General features: G+C 44.4%; 1 protein-coding gene across 1 annotated transcript in view; it reads left to right on the top strand.

Annotated features, from left to right (window-relative positions):
• The first annotated feature begins 1,213 nt into the window (after window positions 1-1,213).
• Window positions 1,214-20,825, top strand: part of ILDR1 (immunoglobulin like domain containing receptor 1) — a 62,568-nt gene continuing 42,956 nt past the window's right edge. The window contains exons 1-5 of the mRNA XM_060099927.1: window positions 1,214-1,268; window positions 14,496-14,666; window positions 16,043-16,192; window positions 19,522-19,641; window positions 19,926-20,072. Coding sequence (XP_059955910.1) covers window positions 1,214-1,268; window positions 14,496-14,666; window positions 16,043-16,192; window positions 19,522-19,641; window positions 19,926-20,072 — 643 coding nt within the window. The remainder of the gene's footprint in view (window positions 1,269-14,495; window positions 14,667-16,042; window positions 16,193-19,521; window positions 19,642-19,925; window positions 20,073-20,825) is intronic.

Genomic DNA, 20,825 nt, shown 5'->3' with positions numbered 1-20,825 from the left:
ACCTTCCTGGCAGAGCAAAACAGGAGATACACTTAGGAGAAATAATACTGACTTGTAAGGTCAGTGAGCAGAATAGGAGCTCCCTGAGGGCAGAAACCATGTTCAATGCATTTTTATAACTATTTTCTTCAGGAAAAAGGTGGTGGCTAGAAAGAGGGGGAAATTGTGTTTGTTACAGAATGGAGGGCACAGTGAGAAATCCCTGATAAGGGAGAGGTGTATAAGGTGGCTTGCTGTCTATTTATATTGGCCAGTGTTCATGTCACTTTCCAAATTAATGTCATTGGTTGGCTGGTTCCTGAAGGCAAGTGTGCCTTCCTCCTCTGATTTGCTTTACCCCTTACTTCCTACCAAGGAAGAAGGAGAGACTGGGAATACATCCTAGGTGGCCTGGTGCAAAGAGACCTAGAATCTTTCATCTTGGGCAGCTGAGGGCTGTGAGGGGCTGCTGAGCTGCATGCAGGATGGCAAATAATGAGGTCTAAGCCAATATTAATGATGCATAACTATGGATGGTGGGAGCAGGGTTTTTTCTTACTTCCATTAATTTATATTTGTTCTAACTTTTCTATAATGAGCACCCTTTTCTTTTATAACTTGGAAAATTAGGTCTATTTCTCTAGTTCACACCCCACCATCTTTATTTATAGAAAACCTGAACAATCATTACACATAAACTTCCTATTAGTGTGTTTTTAGTGGGGAAAAAAAATGTTTTCCAAGCACGTATGAGTGAATGGAAACATACGGCAGGAAATATTCCCTAGAAAGTTATATCCACATAATTCTAAGAAGATTGAGGGAGAAATTTGCTAGGGGTAAGATTTCCCAAGAACTTCTGGGGAAAATGGTAACAGGCTCTTATAGGTGGGAGGCGAGAGTGGCACGAGATGGTGTTTCGGTGAGGAGAATCACCTGGCAGCCTGCCTGGGGGCGGTGGCAGGTAGGAAAGGTGGCCGCGGGCCAGGGCCAGGGCGGAGCAGAAAACGGCGGCGCGCGGAGCGGGAGGCGGAGCTGCGGGGAGCTCCCAGGTGGGCTGGAGCCGGGCGGTACCTGCCCGCGGAGCCGGACCGGTCCTCCCGCCGCGCTGCGCGCAGTGAGCGGAAAGCGGGGGGATTCCTTGGAGAAGTGTTGCGCCCTGAACCGGCCGCTGATGAAGACAAACACAGTGTCCCTGGAGCCCCTGAGCTGAAAGGGACCGGAGAGGGCCGGCATGGGCTCCGAGCTGCCCGCACCTTGGCTGCTGCTCTTCACCTGGCTCCCAGCAGGTGAGCCGTGGGAAAATGGGTCCCACTCGGGGCCCAAGGGGAGAGGAAGCCATTGTTGCCTGGCCTTGCAGAGCTGGCCACAGGCAGGACAGCGGAGGCCCGGGCCGTGCTCAGGTGGCTCTTGGCACGGGCGCCAGGAGTTGCGGGGACTGAATCGAGTTTCTGCCTGTGGGAACCTGTTGTTTTCTTCTTTTATTAGCCTAGGCCCTTCCGAAACAGGTGCAACTAAGGAAGAAGCTAGGAGCTTCTCCTCCTGCTCTTTAGGCACTTCTTGGTCTCTAAAGCCAAATTGATAGAGGCGGAAACACCACTCTTACAATTCCTAATTGTAATTCCTAATTCCCAATTCTGACCCTGGGCACCCCATCCTCAGAATTAGGACTTTGTAGCCAGCAGTCATCTAGGTCAAAAGAATAATAGAAGAAGACTTACAGACAAAAATCCCATTAGGGTATAAAACCCAATCCTTAAATCACCAGCATGATGTTTTAAAAGCTCTTCTAGTTTTACAAAGAATATTGAGCGCTCAACATTTTTCAAACACAATGATTATAACCAAAGGGTATATTCTTCTTTTTTTTGGAATTTTATTTTATTTTTATACAGCAGATTCTTATTAGTTATCTATTTTATACATATTGGTGTATATATGTCAACCCCAATCTTCCAATTCATCCCTCTTTCCCCCTTTGGTGTCCATACGTTTGTTCTCTACCTCTGTGTCTCTATTTCTGCCTTGCAAGCCGGTTCCTCTATACCATTTTTCTAGATTCTACATATATGTGTTAATTCATGATATTTGTTTTTCTCTTTCGGACTTACTTCACTCTGTATGACAGTCTCTAGGTCCATCCACGTCTCTACAAATGACCCAATTTCATTCCTTTTTATGCTGAGTAATATTCCATTGTATATATGTACCACATCTTCTTTATCCATTCGTCTGTGGATGGGCATTTAGGTTGCTTCCGTGACCTGGCTACTGTAAATAGTGCTGCAATGAACATTGGGGTGCATGTGTCTTTCTGAATTATTGTTTTCTCTGGGTATATGCCCAGCAGTGGGATTGCTGTGTCATATGATAATTCTATTTTTAGTTTTTTAAGGAACCTCCATACCGTTCTCCATAGTGGCTGTATCAATTTACATTCCCACCAACAGTGCAAGAGGGTTCCCTTTTCTCCACACCTTCTCCATCATTTGTTGTTTGTAGATTTTCTGATGATGCCCATTCTAACCGGTGTGAGGTGATACCTCATTGTAGTTTTGGTTTGCATTTCTCTAATAATTAGTGATGTTGAGCAACTTTTCATGTGCTTTTGGCCATCTGCATGTCTTCTTTGGAGAAATGTCTATTTAGGTTTTCTGCACATTTTTGGATTGGGTTGTTTGTTATTCTAATATTGAGCTGCATGAACTGTTTATATATTTTGGAGATTAATCCTTTGTCCATTCATTTGCAAATATTTTCTCCCACTCTGAGGATTGTCTTTTCATCTTGTTTATAGTTTCCTTTGCTGTGCAAAAGCTTTTAAGTTTCATTGGGTCCCATTTGTTTACTTTTGTTTTTATTTACATTACTGTAGGAGGTGGATCAAAAAAGATCTTGCTGTGATTTATGTCAAAGAGTGACATTATGTTTTCCTCTAAGACTTTTATAGTGTCTGGTCTTACATTTACATCTTTAATCCATTTTGAGTTTATTTTTGTGTATGGTATTAGGTCTTTAATCCATTTGGAGTTTTTTTTTGTGTATGGTGTTAGGGAGTGTTCTAATTTCATTCTTTTACATGTAGCTGTCCAGTTTTCCCAGCACCACTTATTGAAGAGACTGTCTTTTCTCCATTGTATATCCTTGCCTCCTTTGTCATAGGTTAGTTGACCATAGGTGTGTGGGTTTATCTCTGGGCTCTCTATCCTGTTCCATTGATCTATATTTCTGTTTTTGTGCCAGTACCATATTGTCTTGATTACTGTAGCTTTGTAGTATAGTCTGAAGTCAGAGAGTCTGATTCCTCCAGCTCCACTTTTTTCCCTGAAGACTGCTTTGGCTATTCGGGGTCTTTTGTGTCTCCATACAAATTTTAAGATTTTTTGTTCCAGTTCTGTAAAAACTGCCACTGGTAATTTGATAGGGATTGCATTGAGTCTGCAGATTGCTTTGGGTAGTATAGTCATTTTCACAATATTGATTCTTCTAATCCAAGAACATGGTATATCTCTCCTGTTTGTGTCATCTTTGATTTTTTTCCATCAGTGTCTTATAGTTTTCTGAGTACAGGTCTGTTACCTCCTTAGGTAGGTTTATTCCTAGGTATTTTATTCTTTTTGTTGCAATGGTGAATGGGATTGTTTCCTTAATTTCTCTTTCTGATCTTTCATTGCTAGTGTATAGGAATGCAAGAGATTTCTGTGCATTAATTTTGTATCCTGCAACTTTACCAAATTCATTGATTAGCTCTAGTAGTTTTCTGGTGGCTAAAGGGTACATTCTTAAAGTAAGCAAATTACTAAATGGACAGAGACTTCAGAAAGTGGAGCTCCAGGTGTTCATGAACGAACCATGCAGTGTGAGTCGCCAGGATACTGAGGTGGTCAAATAATACAGACTGCTGTATTTGCCTGGCATTTGTTAAATGGAAGCCTACCCGCATGACACATTTTAGAAGCAAAGAATGCTGAACACGGAAAATTCCTAAGTCCAGGAAGAAATACAGTTTACATTGTGACATATACACACATATATGAGATTTATAAAATAGGAACAAAAGGTATACATACACACACACACAAAACCAGTTACTATGTTGGATAAAAGAATAACAAATTAACATTAACTATTACTTTAATAACATTTAAATTCATAGAAAGTAATCCCCAAATTAACAGTATTAAATAGAAAAATCCAGTAAGTTGATTTTCTCAAGACCCACCGCAAACTGAGGTATGAACTTTGGAAAACCCTGCATTAGAACGTATTCATTTTGGTCTGTCACCTTGTTCTCTTCTCTTTCTAAAGAAAAGTCAACCCAGCTCTCTGATTAGCATCCAAGTTTCTGCAGTTGTGAAGTGCGGGTCAGTAGAGAGATTATGTCAGATATGGGTACTGGCTAGTTGGTGTGGCTTGGGGCCTCTGATGAAGCCTCTGAGGTCAGGAAGTCCTGTGACGTTACCAGAGTCTTTATGTTTGGAGCTGTGGAGAGATGGGTTGTCAGAGGGTTTTGTGTGTGTGTAATCTCCAAACTGTTTTTCCTTAAAAAGAAAGAAGTTTTTTTTTATCACACAAGTGATATTTGCTTCTTAAAACAGAGCCTTAAGATAGGCTAAAGTAAGTTCCTATAGCCCTTTGCATTATTGGCTAATAGCTCTGGTTACCTTCATCCAACCTCAAAGTTTATTCCTGGAATGAAAAGTTTAGATTCCACCACCCGCGCCCCCCACTGCCAAATTCTAAAATGTTGTGTGTTGTTTGTGCTTTTGTGAATATTTAAAAAGATCTTAGAGGGGTGTTAACTTATAGATCCATGTAGCTATCAACTTATATTATTCTTTGGGAAATCAGACAGCTGACTTCTAAGGGACAAGATTCTTAGAGAGCATCTAGACCAGGAGCTTCCCCTTGGTGGTGGGGGTGAAGGTTGGGATCATACTGAAGACCTAATGACATCTTGGTCCCTGATACAGTAGATAGTAAAGAGTAGAGCTTCTCAAGTGTTGGATAGGGGACTGTCCGCTCGACTCCTCCCTTGACCCCCACGCCCCTGCCGTGAGGCTCCCTGAAGTACCTCCCAGAACCCCAGTGCTCTGCAAACACAAGTAGAAATCACTCCCAGTCCTTGTCTTCTCCTCCCAGCCAGTTGTACAGATAAGGAAATCTGTGTCCAGGGAAGTCAGGCGTCTCAAGTTGACACAGTGGAGTTGGTTTGAGAGCTGGGACGACAGGAACCCTGGCGTCCTCACTCTTAGTCCATTGCTCTTTCACCTATTTCATACCATGGAGCAGGTTTGTTTTGTCTAATTGAATCCTGGTAGAAATAGAAATTGACTACCTCCTGGATGTGTAACCAGATGTTAATTATTAAACCTCTTGCCTCAACAACAATGCAGTGGGATGAGATGCTGGGTAATTACTGTACTGTCTGCCTAAGTTTCTTTCAGCCTAATAATTTATTTCATTATTTGAAGTCCTTAGGGTAGAAATAAGATTGTGTGCTTTAAGAATTAGGAAGACTCTGATCATGTCTTGTCTTTCTCCAGTCCTCGTTTCTGGATCTTCCAATCTACAAATCTTAGGGTAAGGTGGGGTCAGAGGAAAGCATTCTACACTTTCTTCATTTCCCAAACCCAGTTAATCACCATGTGCTATTGCTTAATCCCAGCATCTCAACCATCTCCTTGCCTCTAGGCCTACTACCTCTCTGCCTAGTTTCAACTATCCTCTACCCAGATGATAGGTTAACCTACCTGGATTAATCTTTCCCACCTCCACTTGAGTCCTCCAAGAACCTCTACTAGATCCCCATAGTTTATATGAGTGGATTAAAGCTCTTTGGAATTCAAGCCGCACTCATTATGGCCTCACTAACATGGGCAGCCTTGTCTCCACTGCTATGAGCATGCTCTTGTACCCCCTCTCCCCCCAACATACATCCTTCTTCCTTGCTTTTTGTCTGGCCATATTACAAATGGTTGACTTTAACCACTTGTTTTCTGTACTTTCAGAGAACTTAAACTGTGTTCCAAGCAGCTTAGCCTGTCTTGTATGAATTTATTTGTTTGTTTATTCAGCAAAGGTTTAATGCACACCATGTGCCAGACGTACTCTCAAACAAAAGCAGACATGGATTTGGTCCCCATGGTGCTTATGGTCTAAAGGAAATACAAGCAAATGTAGAAATACAACTATGATAGGGACCATGAGAAAGAGATACAAGGGACCACAAGAGCATATAATAGCTGGATTTTGCTCATTCAGGAGGCCCTCCCTGGAGAAATGATGAGAGCTGAGGGGTGATCATCCCAAACAAATGAATAGCATGTGCAAGGCTGCTGGATAGGAGCTCAGTGAGAATGAGAGGTGGCAAGAATATCAGTGTGACTGAGAGGAGGAAGCCACCGGACGTGTGGTGGAAAGGAGGCCAGGGATAGGTAGGACCAGATATGCATGGCCTCATGGGTCGTGGTAGAAGGCTTTGTATTTATCATAAGAACAATGGACAGCTTTTGGAGATATTTAAGGAGAAAGAGTTGGGAGACGGGTGTGGAATCCACATGGAGGAAAACCAGAGTATGTGCAGGTACCAGTTAAGCTGAAGCAGTATCCAGGCTGGAAGTGATGGTAGCTTGTGCTAGGGTGATGGTGATGATGGAGAGACAGAGATTCCAGAAATACTTAGGAGACAAATAAACCCAATTTGAGAATAGATTTTATATGGAGTGAGGAAGAAAGAGATGTCAAGGACGATTCCTAGTTTTCAGTCTTGTCCATTCACTGAGATGGGAAATAGTGAAGAAGCCCAAGTTTGTACAGAAAGAGTAGGATTTAGATTTGGGGCCTGATTTAGATTCTGAAACAACCAATAAGAGCTATGAGGAGGATTTGGACCCGTGTGTCTTCTTGGATCTTATTGTACAGTAGTAGGATTTGTTATTCAAAGCTCTACCAGTTTCTAAGCAATCCTATAAAGCTTAGCCATGACCAGAGGTACCTTGCTTATCTGTTTACTTATGTATTGTTGACTTTCGCCAAGAATATAAGTTCCAAGAGTACAGGGACCTTGTCTCTCTCATTAGCTACTTTACCCCCATCATGTGGAACAGCACCTGGCTCATAGTAGGTATTCAATAAATGAGTGAATGAGTGACCTCTGAAGGCCCAGGGCACACAGAAATTTGTCATTGTGGTGAGACTTAAATTTGCATGTGCTCTGAGATTAGCATGTGGGGACACAGATGAGTCACTGAGTCACAGACACTGCACGTCTGACTTTGGGAAACCCCGAGCATCTGCCTCTCAACCAGGTCTTGTTGTCCTCTACCCCTAATAACCAGAGGATATCAAATTCAAACCACCTGAGGGGCTATTTTTTTCACCTAGTAGTTTATCAAGAAATTTTTAAAGATTGATATTTCCCCTGTTGGAAAGATTGTGGTGAAACATGGGAGTGTCACACACTGTTGACGGGAATATAACTTTCTTTCCTGAATTATCTATTAAAATATAAATGCCTTATCCCCTTTGACTCAGCACTCTCTCTTTGAGAAATACATCCTACTAGAATAAAAGCATGCATGTGAAGAGATACTTTATATAATATAAAGGTATTCATTTCAACAAATTAGTTCAGCATTGTTTGTAATAATGAAATATTAGAAACAACCTAAATGCCCATTATTAGAAAAATAGGTAAATTATGCTACATCCATGTAGCGAATTTTCATGTAGCCACTAAAATTTAGATCCATATATACTGAGATAGAATATAATATCTCATTATTTTGAAGAAAAAACAAAGTTGCAAGTCAATGTACATAATATGATTTTTAAAAAAAGTGTAGGAAAAGATGTGGAGGATAGACACCAAATTATGGTGCCTCTGGAGAGAAGAGTTCATAGTGAGCAAGGATGAACTTTTTACTTTATACCCTTCTCTATTGTTTGAAGTTTCTTATTATTTATAAATAAAAAAGGAAGAAAGGGGTTTCTCTACAAAATGGTTAAAATAAATTTGTGAATGTCTCTTAAAGGGTTAAACCTCCGCCATTAGGAAACTTATCCAGAAGGCAGGTGTTACAATGGAAACTGTAGGATTTGGGATTTTAGAGGTATACGCTTATATCTAGTTTTGCTATTTACTAGCTGTGTGGCTTCAAGCCAGTTACTTAATCTCCCTGAGGATTTTCCTCATCTATGAAATTGAGATTAAAAATAAGGCTGATCTCATGGGGGTTTGCCAAGGTTAAACTACATACTGCATAATGAAGCCCCCAATACCGTGCTGACCAACACTGAAGTGCTCAGTAGTTACCAGTTTCCTCCCGAGAGTAGACGTAGGCTTCTGCCACCCCAAGCCTAACAACTGTCGAGAAGCACCCCCACACCTTTGTTAAATGTACAATACGCAGACATAATTCCTCCCCCGCCCCAACCTGCTTCTTTCTCCCCTTTTCTCCTCTCCTTGCTCTCTCCCTCCCTTACTTCTTGTCCATGCGTTGCCAGGCCCTCTTCCCCTTGATTCCTCTTCTGTTTGCACTGTTATCTGAGGAAATGTAACAAATACTGACGGTAAATATACTTGGGGAGATAGCTTGCCCTGACATAAACTCTGATAGGATTAAACCTGTGTACTTTTTGTTAACCTGATTAGTGGATCAGAGGTGCCTGGGTGCCTGAAAAACAGGAATCAAGACCTTCCATAGGAGGCACCATTAGGCCACTGCCCCTTGCTGGGAAAGACCTTGCTCTCCTCCCTGCCTGCCGCTCCCTTCCAAGCACGACCCTTCATGTGGAAAGGAGGGGAAATGCCATCCAGTCCCCTGAAAATGATTCTTAGTTTAAAAGGAAAAAAACCTTTTGTACCTATATCCCTATACTGTATGGATAATATGTTCTAGAAACTATAAAACATCTTGCCCACTCTGATACTACACAGGGAAGACCGGCTGAATAAATAAATGTGCAAAGATCTGCATCTATTTGGGAACACGTGGCATTTAGTTGTAAAGATACTCTTTTTTTCATTGGTATATTTACCTTCCACTTCAATGCGGGATGGTAGTCCCCACTCTCCCTAGCAGCGTAGTCTTGGAAAGTACCTCATGGCGGGAAACAGAGAATCCCCTTCTCCTTCCCTCCTTCCCATGAGCTCTGCTATCTCATCTGAAGTTACCATTCCACCCTTACAGATCTCCCTTCCTCTTTCACAGAGACAAACTGTGAATGGGTTTGCCAGGTAAGACACAGCTTTAAAAGCTTTTAATGCACTAACTCATTTTGCAAAGAGAAGGCAGTAATGATAGCTTACATTTGTATCATTTTAATTCATTCAGAATGCTTTTGCATGCTGTTCTCAATTGATCTCAACCTCTTGAAGTGGGCAAGATAAGAACAAATGATACAAATAATAGCTACTGTTTATTGAGTGTCTATTATGTGCCAGGCTCTTTGCTAAATGCTGGACATATTTATCTTATTTAACCCTCACTATTACCCTATCAGGCACGTATTATCATCATCCCAATTTTGAATATATAGAAACAACTGTAGTTTGGAAATGACTTGTCAGGTCTTTTAGCTAGCAGGGGAGTGGAGGCAGAATTTGAACTCAGAAAATCAGTCTCTAGAATTAACGTTTTCAGGAGAAAATTATAGACACAACTAGGCAATTAGATGGTGATGAACTGGGGAGAAGGAGATGCCACAGGATGAAGGGAATTTAAGAACAGAGAGAAAATTTAAGAATTTGAAAACCCGTAGTACCAGGTTTAAAAGAACAAGGATGCAACCAGGACACATATAAACAGAACACTTATCTTTTTGAATCTCTTCGTATTTTCAGCCCAGATTCTGCTGCCCTTAGTCTCTTCTTGAAAACTTTACCTGCTTAGTAGTGTGTGTGCCCAGTGTGGTTAGTTTTACAGAGAAATTAGAGGTTAAAGGAAAAGATAGGAGGTTTCTGCCTTGGAAATGATCTGTCTTGCTACTTCTCTCTTCCTCTCAATCTGGAAATTCCTCCTGCTTTTTGAGAGTCCAGTGCCTGACTTCTACTTGGAAAGTCAGGCTTGCCTTCTTGGGAAAGATTGGATTTGGTGTGAGCAAGACCCGAATTCAAATCCTGAGGCTGAGAGGGCTTCGTTTATTATAGTCTCTGAACTTTTGCCCACAGATATGAGCAGGGCTGACTCCACCCTAGGGAATTTTGTGAGGATTAGAGACAATGTATGTACATCACCTGGTACACAGTAGATGCTGAAACCCAGAGCAACAGCTGAGAAGAAGGGAGAAGGGTTTGCTGGTTGCTCGGTACCTTTCGTCCTGAGACTCTCCCCCACTCTCCATGTGAGGGTGGGCGAGGGGTGAAGGTCTGGGAGCTGTTCAGGATGCTGTAGGGCCAACAGACCCCTGGAGGGAGTGTGAGTGAGCTCAATATGGTCAGATACGTGGGAACCTGGCGTATTTCAAGGCTTGAAATTCACGTAAGGCATGAAATTAAAGAGAGGATAAAAGAGAAATACCAGGCAACAAAGCCAGTGCTGACGTTGGTAAAGGTGAGTCAAGTCACCCCACGTGTGGTTTGTCCATAACAAGAGCATTCATGGAAAAGAAGCTGAGTGAGCATTTGGTAATGAAGGTGATCACCCTTGTCCCCATTCTTCTGCCTCAGGGTGTCAGATTCAGCCATCTTCAAAGCTACCCCAGAGCAACTTCTGGCTCCAACCAAATACCCTCTCTGACTCCCAGCAAACCTGCACTACCTCCCTGCAGATATTCCACCTCTATACAAATACTGTTGACTGGAGTCCTTTGAATAAACTGTCATTTATATTGCATTACCATTAAGCAAAATAAAGAACATGTAGTTTATTAATCACGGTATTAGAGTAACTGCTGCCCGTTGTATATTAATTATTGCTCGTGTAGCCTGGCCCCATGCTCTGATTATTTGCAAGCTATTGAATACCAAACATCTTCCTTTATTTAAAGAATAGCCAGCTAGAGTGGCAAGAGACTGCTCAGGGGCAGAATCTTGGCTCCAACCCCCTTAGAAAATGAATGACCACAGTCAAGCCACTTGCCTTATCCAATCCTAGATTTGCTGTGTATGCACCGGCACAACTTGTTTCCTCCCAGGGCTCCTATTTAGGGAGTAAAAGAAAATATTTGAAAGCTCTTTGTGAACCTAAGATTTTGTTTACACCACAAATCAATGTTTTTCTCTCTATTCCAATCCATGCGTGTTACTGAACAAAATAAGCTAGTGTTGACAGTGCCATCCTATTCATTGTCAAATCTTATCTGTAGCTGTTTCTGGTATTCAATTAAAGCTGTGTTGGGTAAAAGCTCCAAGGCCTACTTCAGGTCAGTTCTGGAAAAAACCAAAGAGGTGGTGAAGGTGGAGAAGCAAAAATAAAAAATCAGATTATGAAATAATCCCTCTTAGGCTTGAGATACTAGTCATTAGCTCTTCCATTCTGATTGGACTGATTTCCAGGAATCCTACAGCTAGTAGAGACAGCAGCTATTTCCCCCAAACTCCTCAAGGCTTATTTTCAAAATGATGTTCTTTTTCCATTCACAACTAAATAAGGAAGTTATCCATCTTCCTAAAAACATCACTTTCACCTTATTACTCTTCTTCAGGAAAGCCTTCAGTGATTATCCATTAACTGGATAACAGTTTACACTCCACCCCATCTCCCCACTTCCTACTCCCCACCACAAGCTCGCCTTATTTATCCTCTGTCTATAAAGCCAAAGGCACCAGCTGGGTTGGTTCCCTCCAGGTTCTCCAAGGAACTGCCCCTTCCTGATAAGGGCCTTTGCTCACTCCTTTCTTCCATCCTGACACAATGAGTCTCTCTGCCCTCTCCCTATTTTTCACGTATCATCTTTTTTTTTTTTTTTTTTTTTTTTTTTTGCGGTACGTGTGTGGGCCTCTCACTGTTGTGGCCTCTCCTGTTGAGGAGCACAGGCTCCGGACGCGCAGGCTCAGCGGCTATGGCTCATGGGCCCAGCCGCTCCACGGCATGTGGGTCTTCCCAGACCGGGGCACGAACCCGCGTCCCCGGCATCGGCAGGCGGACTGTCAACCACTGAGCCACCAGGGAAGCCCTCACGTATCATCTTAATCCTACTTGGCTTTTAGGGTCTAGCTTAAATCTCTTCCTTCTATGATGCTTCCCACCCACAGGTCTCCCCAACACTGCTGCAGACCCTCTCTCTAACATGGCTGTCACTGGCACATCCTCATTACAGCCCAGCCCTGGAGATGGCTCAGCTCATTTCTGGGCACCAGAGCCTGTCCCAAACAACATCCTGCTACCTCTCTGTGGACATGAGAAAAGTGGCTGCTGGTGGCCATCTTAAACCATGGTGGCTGTCTTATGAGGGTTGTGTCCAGAAGGCGAGGCAGGACCGAGAACCATGTGGCTCTGGCCATTGAGCCAGGTCCACCCAGCTGCTCTATAACGGGGGTGACTGTATTTATTTTGTTTATGGGAGTAACTCAGTCAAAATTAAGGTAGCTCTACCTGAGAACTCTATTGGAGGGACTCCCAGCTTGAACCTCTTTCTCCTTGGCCCTCATAATGAGGGAAAAAAGGAAAAAGACTCATACAGTGTCACTAACATGGCAGCATATATGCCAGCACCTTGCCAGGTACCACGCCAAGTGCCGGGAGTGGGTTATCTCATTGCATTCTTGCAAGGACCTGCTTAGGTTAGTACTGTTATAGTCTCCATTCATAGCTGAGGAAACACAAGCTCAGAGAGAGTAAATAACTTGTCCAATGTCCAAGTGAGTAGTACAGTTTGATTTGAACCCAGTTGTATCTGAGTCCAAAGCCTGGGTTTACTTTAACTAGTCTACACCAGTGGTTCTCAAAGTATGGTACCCATCAAAGTAGTATCAGCATCTCCTGGAAATTTGTTCTTGGGTCCCACCCAAGTCCTACTGAATTAGTAACTCCTGCTGACAGTGATCTGGGCTGTCATGAGTCCTCCTGGGGGTGTATGCTCAAGTTTGAATACTACTGCTCTACACTAAACCTCCTATGAGAAGGCCCCTATAACTTGGCCTAGAATCCATATTGACATAGGAACATTTGAAGATGCTGGTTATGTGTGGACTTCTGACCATGTCAGAGTCCCACCTGACATTTCTGTGCCACCTGGTTCCTCATCAACACACACTTAGAGCTTTCAGTATATCTGTAGGTTTGGAGGGTAAGGGGAGAAAGTTTTTAAGAAGTAAAAAGAAAAACTGTTAGCTCCTTCAAGTCTTTCGTGATAAAATTTGTCACAGTCTGATCATTTTTGTTTTATTTTCTTTATGCTTATGTCGACCAGTTGAACTGCCAATTTTCACTGGTCATTCATTCCATCATTTATTCAACAAGCATTTGTTGGGTGCCAAGGAGGTGACAGGCACAGTATGAGGCCCTTGTGTTTGAACAGTGAGTCAGAGGCAAACCCAGTCGGCCTTCTCAGAGCCTACAGTAGCCAGGCCATCCCCAGAAGTGTGAAATGCTCTGCCTGGGGGTATGCTGAGGCACTTTGGGAAAACAGAGGAAGGCCCCTCTCCCAGACTTGTAGTCAGAGGAGGCTTCTTGAGGAGGTAAGTGTGCAGCTGAAGACCTAAGAAATAAATAGTACTTAACCTGGTGAAGGGAGTGGAGTGGCAGCTGGTGAGGTGGAAGAGTGCTCCAGCCAGGAGGTGTACATGTGGGGGCACCTGGGGAAGATAGCAGTCCTAGCACGGGAAGGACTGAGGCAAGTCCAGAGTGGCTGAAGCCCCGAGTGGGGGTGGGCATGAAGGGAGATGAGGCCACAGAGAAAGGCTGAAGGCAGACGTGACTGGCCTCCTAGGCCAGGGTACAGAGGTTGAACTTTATCCTTAGGGAAATGGGAAAACATTTTAAGAAGAGAAGTGACATGAAAACTTATATATATTAGCAAAGTCACTCCAGTACATACATGGCCTTCTTTTTTTTTTTTTTTTTTTTGCGGTATGCGGGCCTCTCACTGTTGTGGCCTCCCCCGTCGCGGAGCACAGGTTCCGGACGCGCAGGCTCAGCGGCCATGGCTCACGGGCCCAGCCGCTCCGCGGCATATGGGATCCTCCCAGACCGGGGCACGAACCCGTATCCCCTGCATCGGCAGGCGGACTCTCAACCACTTGCGCCACCAGGGAGGCCCTGGCCTTCTTTTAATATCGTTTCTTTATCATTGTTGGATGTGTTATCACTCTCTATGGACTGGGAGCACCTTGAGAGTCATGGTTTTTGCTCTTTTCCTCCTCCGTCTCCTCCAGGGTGTCTGTGCAGTTTCCGTCCCAACCCTGCCCAGGCTAAGTAAGATCACAGACAGCTTGTGAGCCGCTCCCAGCCAGTCAGGCGGTGTGTTTGCTTGTGTGCAATGCTTTTATTGCCCCATGAATAGAAGTAGGTCACCCCTTAGAGACCTACCTACGGTCTGCCTTCAGCTTTGTCTCCTGCTCTTGGCTGCAGGGTGTGTGTCCTTGCTGGTGACAGTCCAGCACACGGAGCGCTATGTCACCCTGTTTGCCTCCGTCGTTCTCAAATGTGACTACACCACCTCTGCCCAGCTCCAGGATGTGGTGGTGACGTGGCGCTTCAAGTCCTTCTGCAAGGACCCCATCTTTGATTACTACTCTGCATGTGAGTGCCCTCATCCCTACCCCCTGCTCTCCTGGAGTCATTCTGTGAAGTACCGCCATTAGGGTGTAGGAATTATTTAGGATCACAAATCCTTATAGTGAGAAGAAGCCAGAAAGATCACTTAATACTGTCCCCTCGTTTTATAGATAAACAAATGGAGGCCAGGTAGATGAAATAACCTATTCAGGGTCACATAATATTTATCTATTTTAAAATTTATGTCTCACCTTGTTCTAAAATAAATGAAGGCAGCTTAGACATTAAGTAAAAGGCAGAGCAAGTCGTGACTCCTAGTTCATTCCTGGTTGCCCACCCATGCGCTAAGATGAGGATGTAGGTCTGCCTCTCATCACCCCCACCTCCTCCGAAAGCAGACAAGAAGACTCCTACCCGCCCCCCAATTATGCATGAGGAGTGGTCACTTGTGAGCTTCCCGCCCACTGCCACACTCCCTTCTAGAGCCAGCCTTCCTGGTGGACAGTCAGTCCTCTGTGGACTAAACACTCTCAGTGCTGGAGAGCTCCCTGGCCACAGGCAGCCTGTTCATTGTTGGACATCCCTGAGCGCTGTGCAGCTCTCCCCACGCTTAGCCAAGTCCTAGCTCTCAGTAACAGCTGCCCTACTCACGTCAGTCCTGCTGTCTGGAACCAAAGCTCTTCCCTAGCTGCCCACCTCTGCCTCTCTCAAGAAACAAAGGAACCCTGATCCCCACCACCAGCCTGGGACAATTAACCGTTAGAAATTCGGAGAACAGAAGTAGATACCCTGTTCACAGGAAGGAACTGAGCTTCCTGAGATGAGGGAAAGCAAGGGGAGACATCAGCTTTACCTTTTTTAGCCCTAATATCTTACAATATGAACTCCAAAACCTAACTGTCTGAGCCATCCACGGAGCCTGACATTGTCCCCCAAACACCCCTCTCTAAATTGAGGCATTGTTTCCTGGGGGTTACTCTTAAAATGCCTGCATTAAGTGGGAAGGTAGGAGGGACCGGCTAGTAGGCATTTATCATCAGCAGATTTAACAGCTCTCAAAACTTTTATTGTAAGGGCAGGTGGATGAACCATATGGGAGCAGATTCTGGGGTGACTTTGAAAATGGGGCAAGGGAAACGGGTGGGAGATCGGGATGCAGTCAGGATTCGGAAATGATGGCCTATTAGAGGGGTCTGGACTCTTGCTGCTCAAAGTGTGGGTCGCTGCTGTCACCTGGGAGCTCATTAGGAATGCAGAATCTCAGATCCCCGCTCCAGAATCAGAATCTTCTAGGCTCAGGAAAAATTGAGAACATTCATTGCTCCAGAAACCGCTCAGGGCACCTTTCTTCATGGGAATTCCCCACTGCTGTGTGACTTAGGTGTGTACTCTTTTCCCAGCATACCAGGCGGCTTTATCCCTGGGCCAGGACCCATCCAACGACTGCAATGACAGCCAGCGGGAGGTTCGCATCGTGGCCCAGAGGCGGGGGCAGAACGAGCCCGTGCTGGGGGTGGATTACCGGCAGCGCAAGATCACCATCCAGAACCGTGAGTGTGGAGGCAGCAGGGAACTGGGCGTGGGGAGGTGTGTAGGCCAGGCCCAGAGGTCTGAGTCACTGTGGGGATTTCCCTCTTGTTTCTGCTGCCTGATGGTCTACTTGGTCACTTTCATTTTTTGAGGAAAGTGCCGAATTACACAGAATGTGCTATACCATCTGAAGTCATTACCCTGGAAGTTGGTCTCGGGCAAGAAGACATCCTACAGCTTTGGCTAAAGGTCAGGGAGTGGGTGATTTCCTTTGCTTTTCCAAGATGCAGTTCTAACATGTGGCTCAGGCTCCCTTGATTCCTTCCACAAATTGCTCTCAGGGCCTGCTCGAACCCTAGGCCCCTGAGTTCCCCTCTGGCTACTTCTGTTGCCCAAATCTAAGGAAATAGGGGTTTCCAAGTAGGTGGCCACCTTAGACCCTCGTCCTGCATTGGTAGAGGAAAGAGCATTATGCTTAGGATCAAAAGACAGGGTGGGCGCCCCCATGCTTCCACTCCCTTGCTTAGTGACCAGCAGCAGATCCATTCTTTTCTCTGGCCTCTGTTGCCACATCTGAAAGATGGGCATAATGGCCTCTGTCTCCCCACACCAAAGTGAGTATCAAATGTGATATCTGAGAGCTATGTCTAAAGCATATGCATTCTTTGTGGGAGTACAAGGAGTAGTGGTCAGCCCCGACTCTGGAGTCAGACTCAGGTGTTGGTCCCCGTTCTGCACTTACAGGGTGTGTGAACTTGGGCAAGTCCCTTCCATTTTTTTTAACCTCAATTTCTGTAAGATGGGACTTGCCGTAGCACGTATCTCATGGAGAGTTGTCAGGATTAAGTGAGATAATACGTATAAAGCATTTAGCAAACATTAAGTGTGCAGTAAACTTCAATTATGATCACTCAACACACTTTTGAATGGATGGGTCAGCACCCCACATTCCTATCTTGTAATCCAGGACTGCTGCAGTGGATTATTGGCACAGAATTCAGAGCGTATTTCAATGAACTTTATGTGCAGTGTTAAATAAATATTGGCTGGTTAAAAGTGAAAAAAAAAAAAGTGGGAGAATACACCTAGAAGGCCACTCAGGGTACTCTTAGCAGCAATGTGAGGAAATCAGTGAATATCCTATGACTGTTGAGGTAGATCAAGCCAGTTTAAAAATTGCTTCCACCTTTGTGTATAATACTTTGGCTATAATACATAAGTCTGATCCATTTACATTCAACCTCAGACTTTCCCACGTCAACCCTTGAATGCTCAGCCTTAGGGAACATCTGTCCTTTTCCAGTTTCTAGGTGCATCCTCAGAGGTTCAGGGTGACTCTGCTTTCTCCAGAGCCCACAGAATTAGCTCCGATTTGATCCCAAAGTTTAAAGTCTCCTTTACAGTTTTTGAAGGATGAAAGTGCCCGTAGGGGATAGTCCCTGATTTTCTGTCTTTTTTTCTAATTTTGAGCAGCACTGTCTAATACTTCCCCTCCCAGCCACATTTGGGTCAGACTCTGCCTCCTTCTTACTCACATGGGAAAGCGGTATTTCCCCTTGGTTTTAATTTTTAACCCCAGGCTTGTTGTGACTTCTTGGGGCCCTTGTTTTCCGATACTTTTATGCCTGTGTTTGTATCATTTGAGAAGACCCTGTCAAATCAGTTCTTGGATAATTTAAAATATTGACATATCTGAATGTCCTCATTACTCTGACATCCCTGAAATAATCCTTATGCCTCTAATAAAATTGGGGCTGATTTATAACACACATTAACCTTGGAGGGGGAATTTCTTCCTAAGCACTTTCACCATTCTTCCAAGTCTGGGGCAAGCTTGGTTCTGGGAAAGGCAGTGCGTTTGGAAAATCATGGGGTAGGAAAAAACCGTAGGGATTGACGTAGAAAGAGAAGGAAACAGAAGTCGAAGTTAGCTCCAATGGTGCGTGACCTTGCATGTTTGTTTCATTTCCTCAGTAAATATTTCTTGACAAAGAGATAATAAAGAATTGCAGCTACCACTGCCAGCTGAGCAGGAGCAAGTCTATAACTGAGGTCTTTAAGAATCTGAAGGTGTTCTCTGGTACTTACTGTGGTTGAAGTAGCAGGGACATGGGAGCTGCCCTGATGCCTTTGACTGGACTTTAAGCACTTTGAGGACAGAGATAGGTCTTGTTTGACCTTCCACAGAGTCTGATATAGTGCTGGACCCACAAAAGGTCTTTAGTGAACATTTGTTGCATTTACTAAATGTGAACATAACATTCACCTATCTTAATGGGGTAGATGCTTGGTGCTCATGAAAACTGAAATTCTTTTCTTGAGTAAGCTTTACTCTTAAAATATTGGCATTTCATCCTTACTTATTATTCAAGTTCATCTAACCTATCCTTTCAAGATTCAGAAGTATGTGTTTCCAGCTTGTGAGGAATCCAGGCTGTGGAGTTTTCCACCCAGTTAGGAGAGGACAGTAGAGCTTGGTGGTTAAGGGCACCAGCTTTGGGGCAGAGACATGAGTTTGAACCTACCTCTGTTACCGCTCTCTGTTCTAGCTTCCTCTAGTCTTAGTTTCCTCATCTGAAATGCAGTTAATAATCCTACCCACTGTATCAGGATTAAGTTTGATTGCAAGTAAGCAAAAGCCCCAAATATTAGTGACTTAAACAATAAAGAAGTTTATTTCCTCTCATGTATAAATTTGGAGGTAGACAGACCAGAACTAGTGTGGTGGGTCTGTTCCATTATGTCCTCAGGGACCCAAGTTCCTTCCAGCTCACCAAGAATGTCATCTCCTTCCTCATGATCCAAGATGGCAGCCATCACATTTGCTTTCCAGATAACAGAGTTGAAGAAGAAAGGGGCAAAGAAGTTCCTAAACTGTTTTTTAAAAAGTTCCTGGGAGCCATCATGTGCCACTTCTGCTTATATTGTGTCCACCAGAACTGAATCACATGTCCGTGTCCATCTGTAAATGAGGATGGGAAATAGTGATTTTATTCTGGATGGCCATGTACATGACCAAAACTTCTATGATCACGAGAGAAGGGGAGAATAGACATTGGGAGATAGCTGGTAATCTCTACCTCACCCACTTAGAGTTGTTTTGGGAAGTAAATGAGGTGATGTATCCAAAATCCTTTCAAGGTACCTAGTACGGCTCAATGAATGGTAAGTTCTGCCACCTTTATATTGTTTGGAGAAAGAAGAGAGTATCAAACGAAGGAATTGAGGCCTTTCTCTGAACTATGAGAGGCCCTCTTGGGATGTGGAAGTACAGTGCTGGGGACTTGAAGCGACCATAGATCAGATCCCTCTCCTTTAACCACTGGCACCTTCCCCTCCCCTGTTGCAGGAGCAGATCTTGTGATTAATGAAGTGATGTGGTGGGACCATGGAGTGTATTATTGCACCATTGAGGCTCCAGGGGACACGTCAGGAGACCCAGATAAGGAAGTGAAGCTCATTGTCCTGCGTAAGTGCTCCTGGAGCTTTCTGTTCGGCCACCCACTGTGACACTTCTACATACAGAAAAAAAAAGGAAAACAGAAACAAGCAAGCCTAGGTTATTGTTGTCGGTAGCCAGCCCCTGAAGTTCCCTTACCAAAGCTAAACTTTTTTTTTTTTTTTTTTTGCCTGTATATTGCTCAGCCTTAACCTATAGGTCAAGAGCTGTGTTGATCAGACCTCTACAATGTTACAACCTGAAGCCTGCACCTGCATATTTAGTTAAGTCCCTGCTCGGCTTCTCTCCTGCAGACTGGCTGACGGTGATCCTCATCATCCTGGGGGCCCTCCTTCTGATCCTGCTGATTGGAGTGTGCTGGTGCCAGTGCTGTCCTCAGTACTGCTGCTGCTACGTCCGCTGCCCCTGCTGTCCCACCCGCTGCTGCTGCCCTGAGGAAGGTGAGAGGGGACGGACGAGCAGTGCGGTGGGGTGGTGCAGGAGCCTAGTGCCCCAGACAGATCAATTTCATATGCCCAGGTCAAAACCTTGGGTTCTTCCAGGTTCTCCTCCATGCCCTTCTCCTGTCAGAGGCTCAGAGGTCTTTGGCCTCAGCCCAGGAAATTATGCTCAGGGCAGCTATGGAGCAAAGTGGGAGGACTTCTGCCTGTTCACCGCCTAGCCTGCCTAAGGCCTCGTTCAGGTGTCTCTGCCTACATATCAGCGGCCCTGATGTGCCTGTGCTCCAGTATTTGCTCCCAGCACTGACCTTGCTTGGACACGAGGTGGCTGGAGGGAGTGATTTGCATAGAGCCGTGAGAGAGAAGGCCACTTCTCAAAGATGACTTGAAAAGAACAGATGAGAAGAGAGAGGTGTTGGAGCAGGGGTTCTCAAACTTAAGAATCTCCTGGAGGCCTCCATCTCCAGAGTTTCTGATTTAATCGGTCTTGGGTGGCCCTGAGAATTTATATTTCTCGAAAGTTCACAGGTGATGCAGTTCTGCCAGTCTGGGGGCCACACTTTGAGAGCCTCATTTTTAGACAAAGGAAAGAGGAGGCAGAAGAAGATCTTGCTCTAATGTGATCTTTCTTTGGGCTGAAGTTTGACCTTTTAAAACAGAATTGTGACATGCTGTAAAAAATTTGGTGAAGGCAAAAGGAAAAGAATTATTCTACAAAGATCTTTCCTTACTAAAGAGATGGAATCAACAGCT

The sequence above is a fragment of the Mesoplodon densirostris genome, chromosome 5 (genome assembly GCF_025265405.1).
Source record: "Mesoplodon densirostris isolate mMesDen1 chromosome 5, mMesDen1 primary haplotype, whole genome shotgun sequence".
NCBI lineage: Eukaryota > Metazoa > Chordata > Mammalia > Artiodactyla > Ziphiidae > Mesoplodon > Mesoplodon densirostris.
This window is presented reverse-complemented; position numbering and strand designations above follow the sequence as displayed.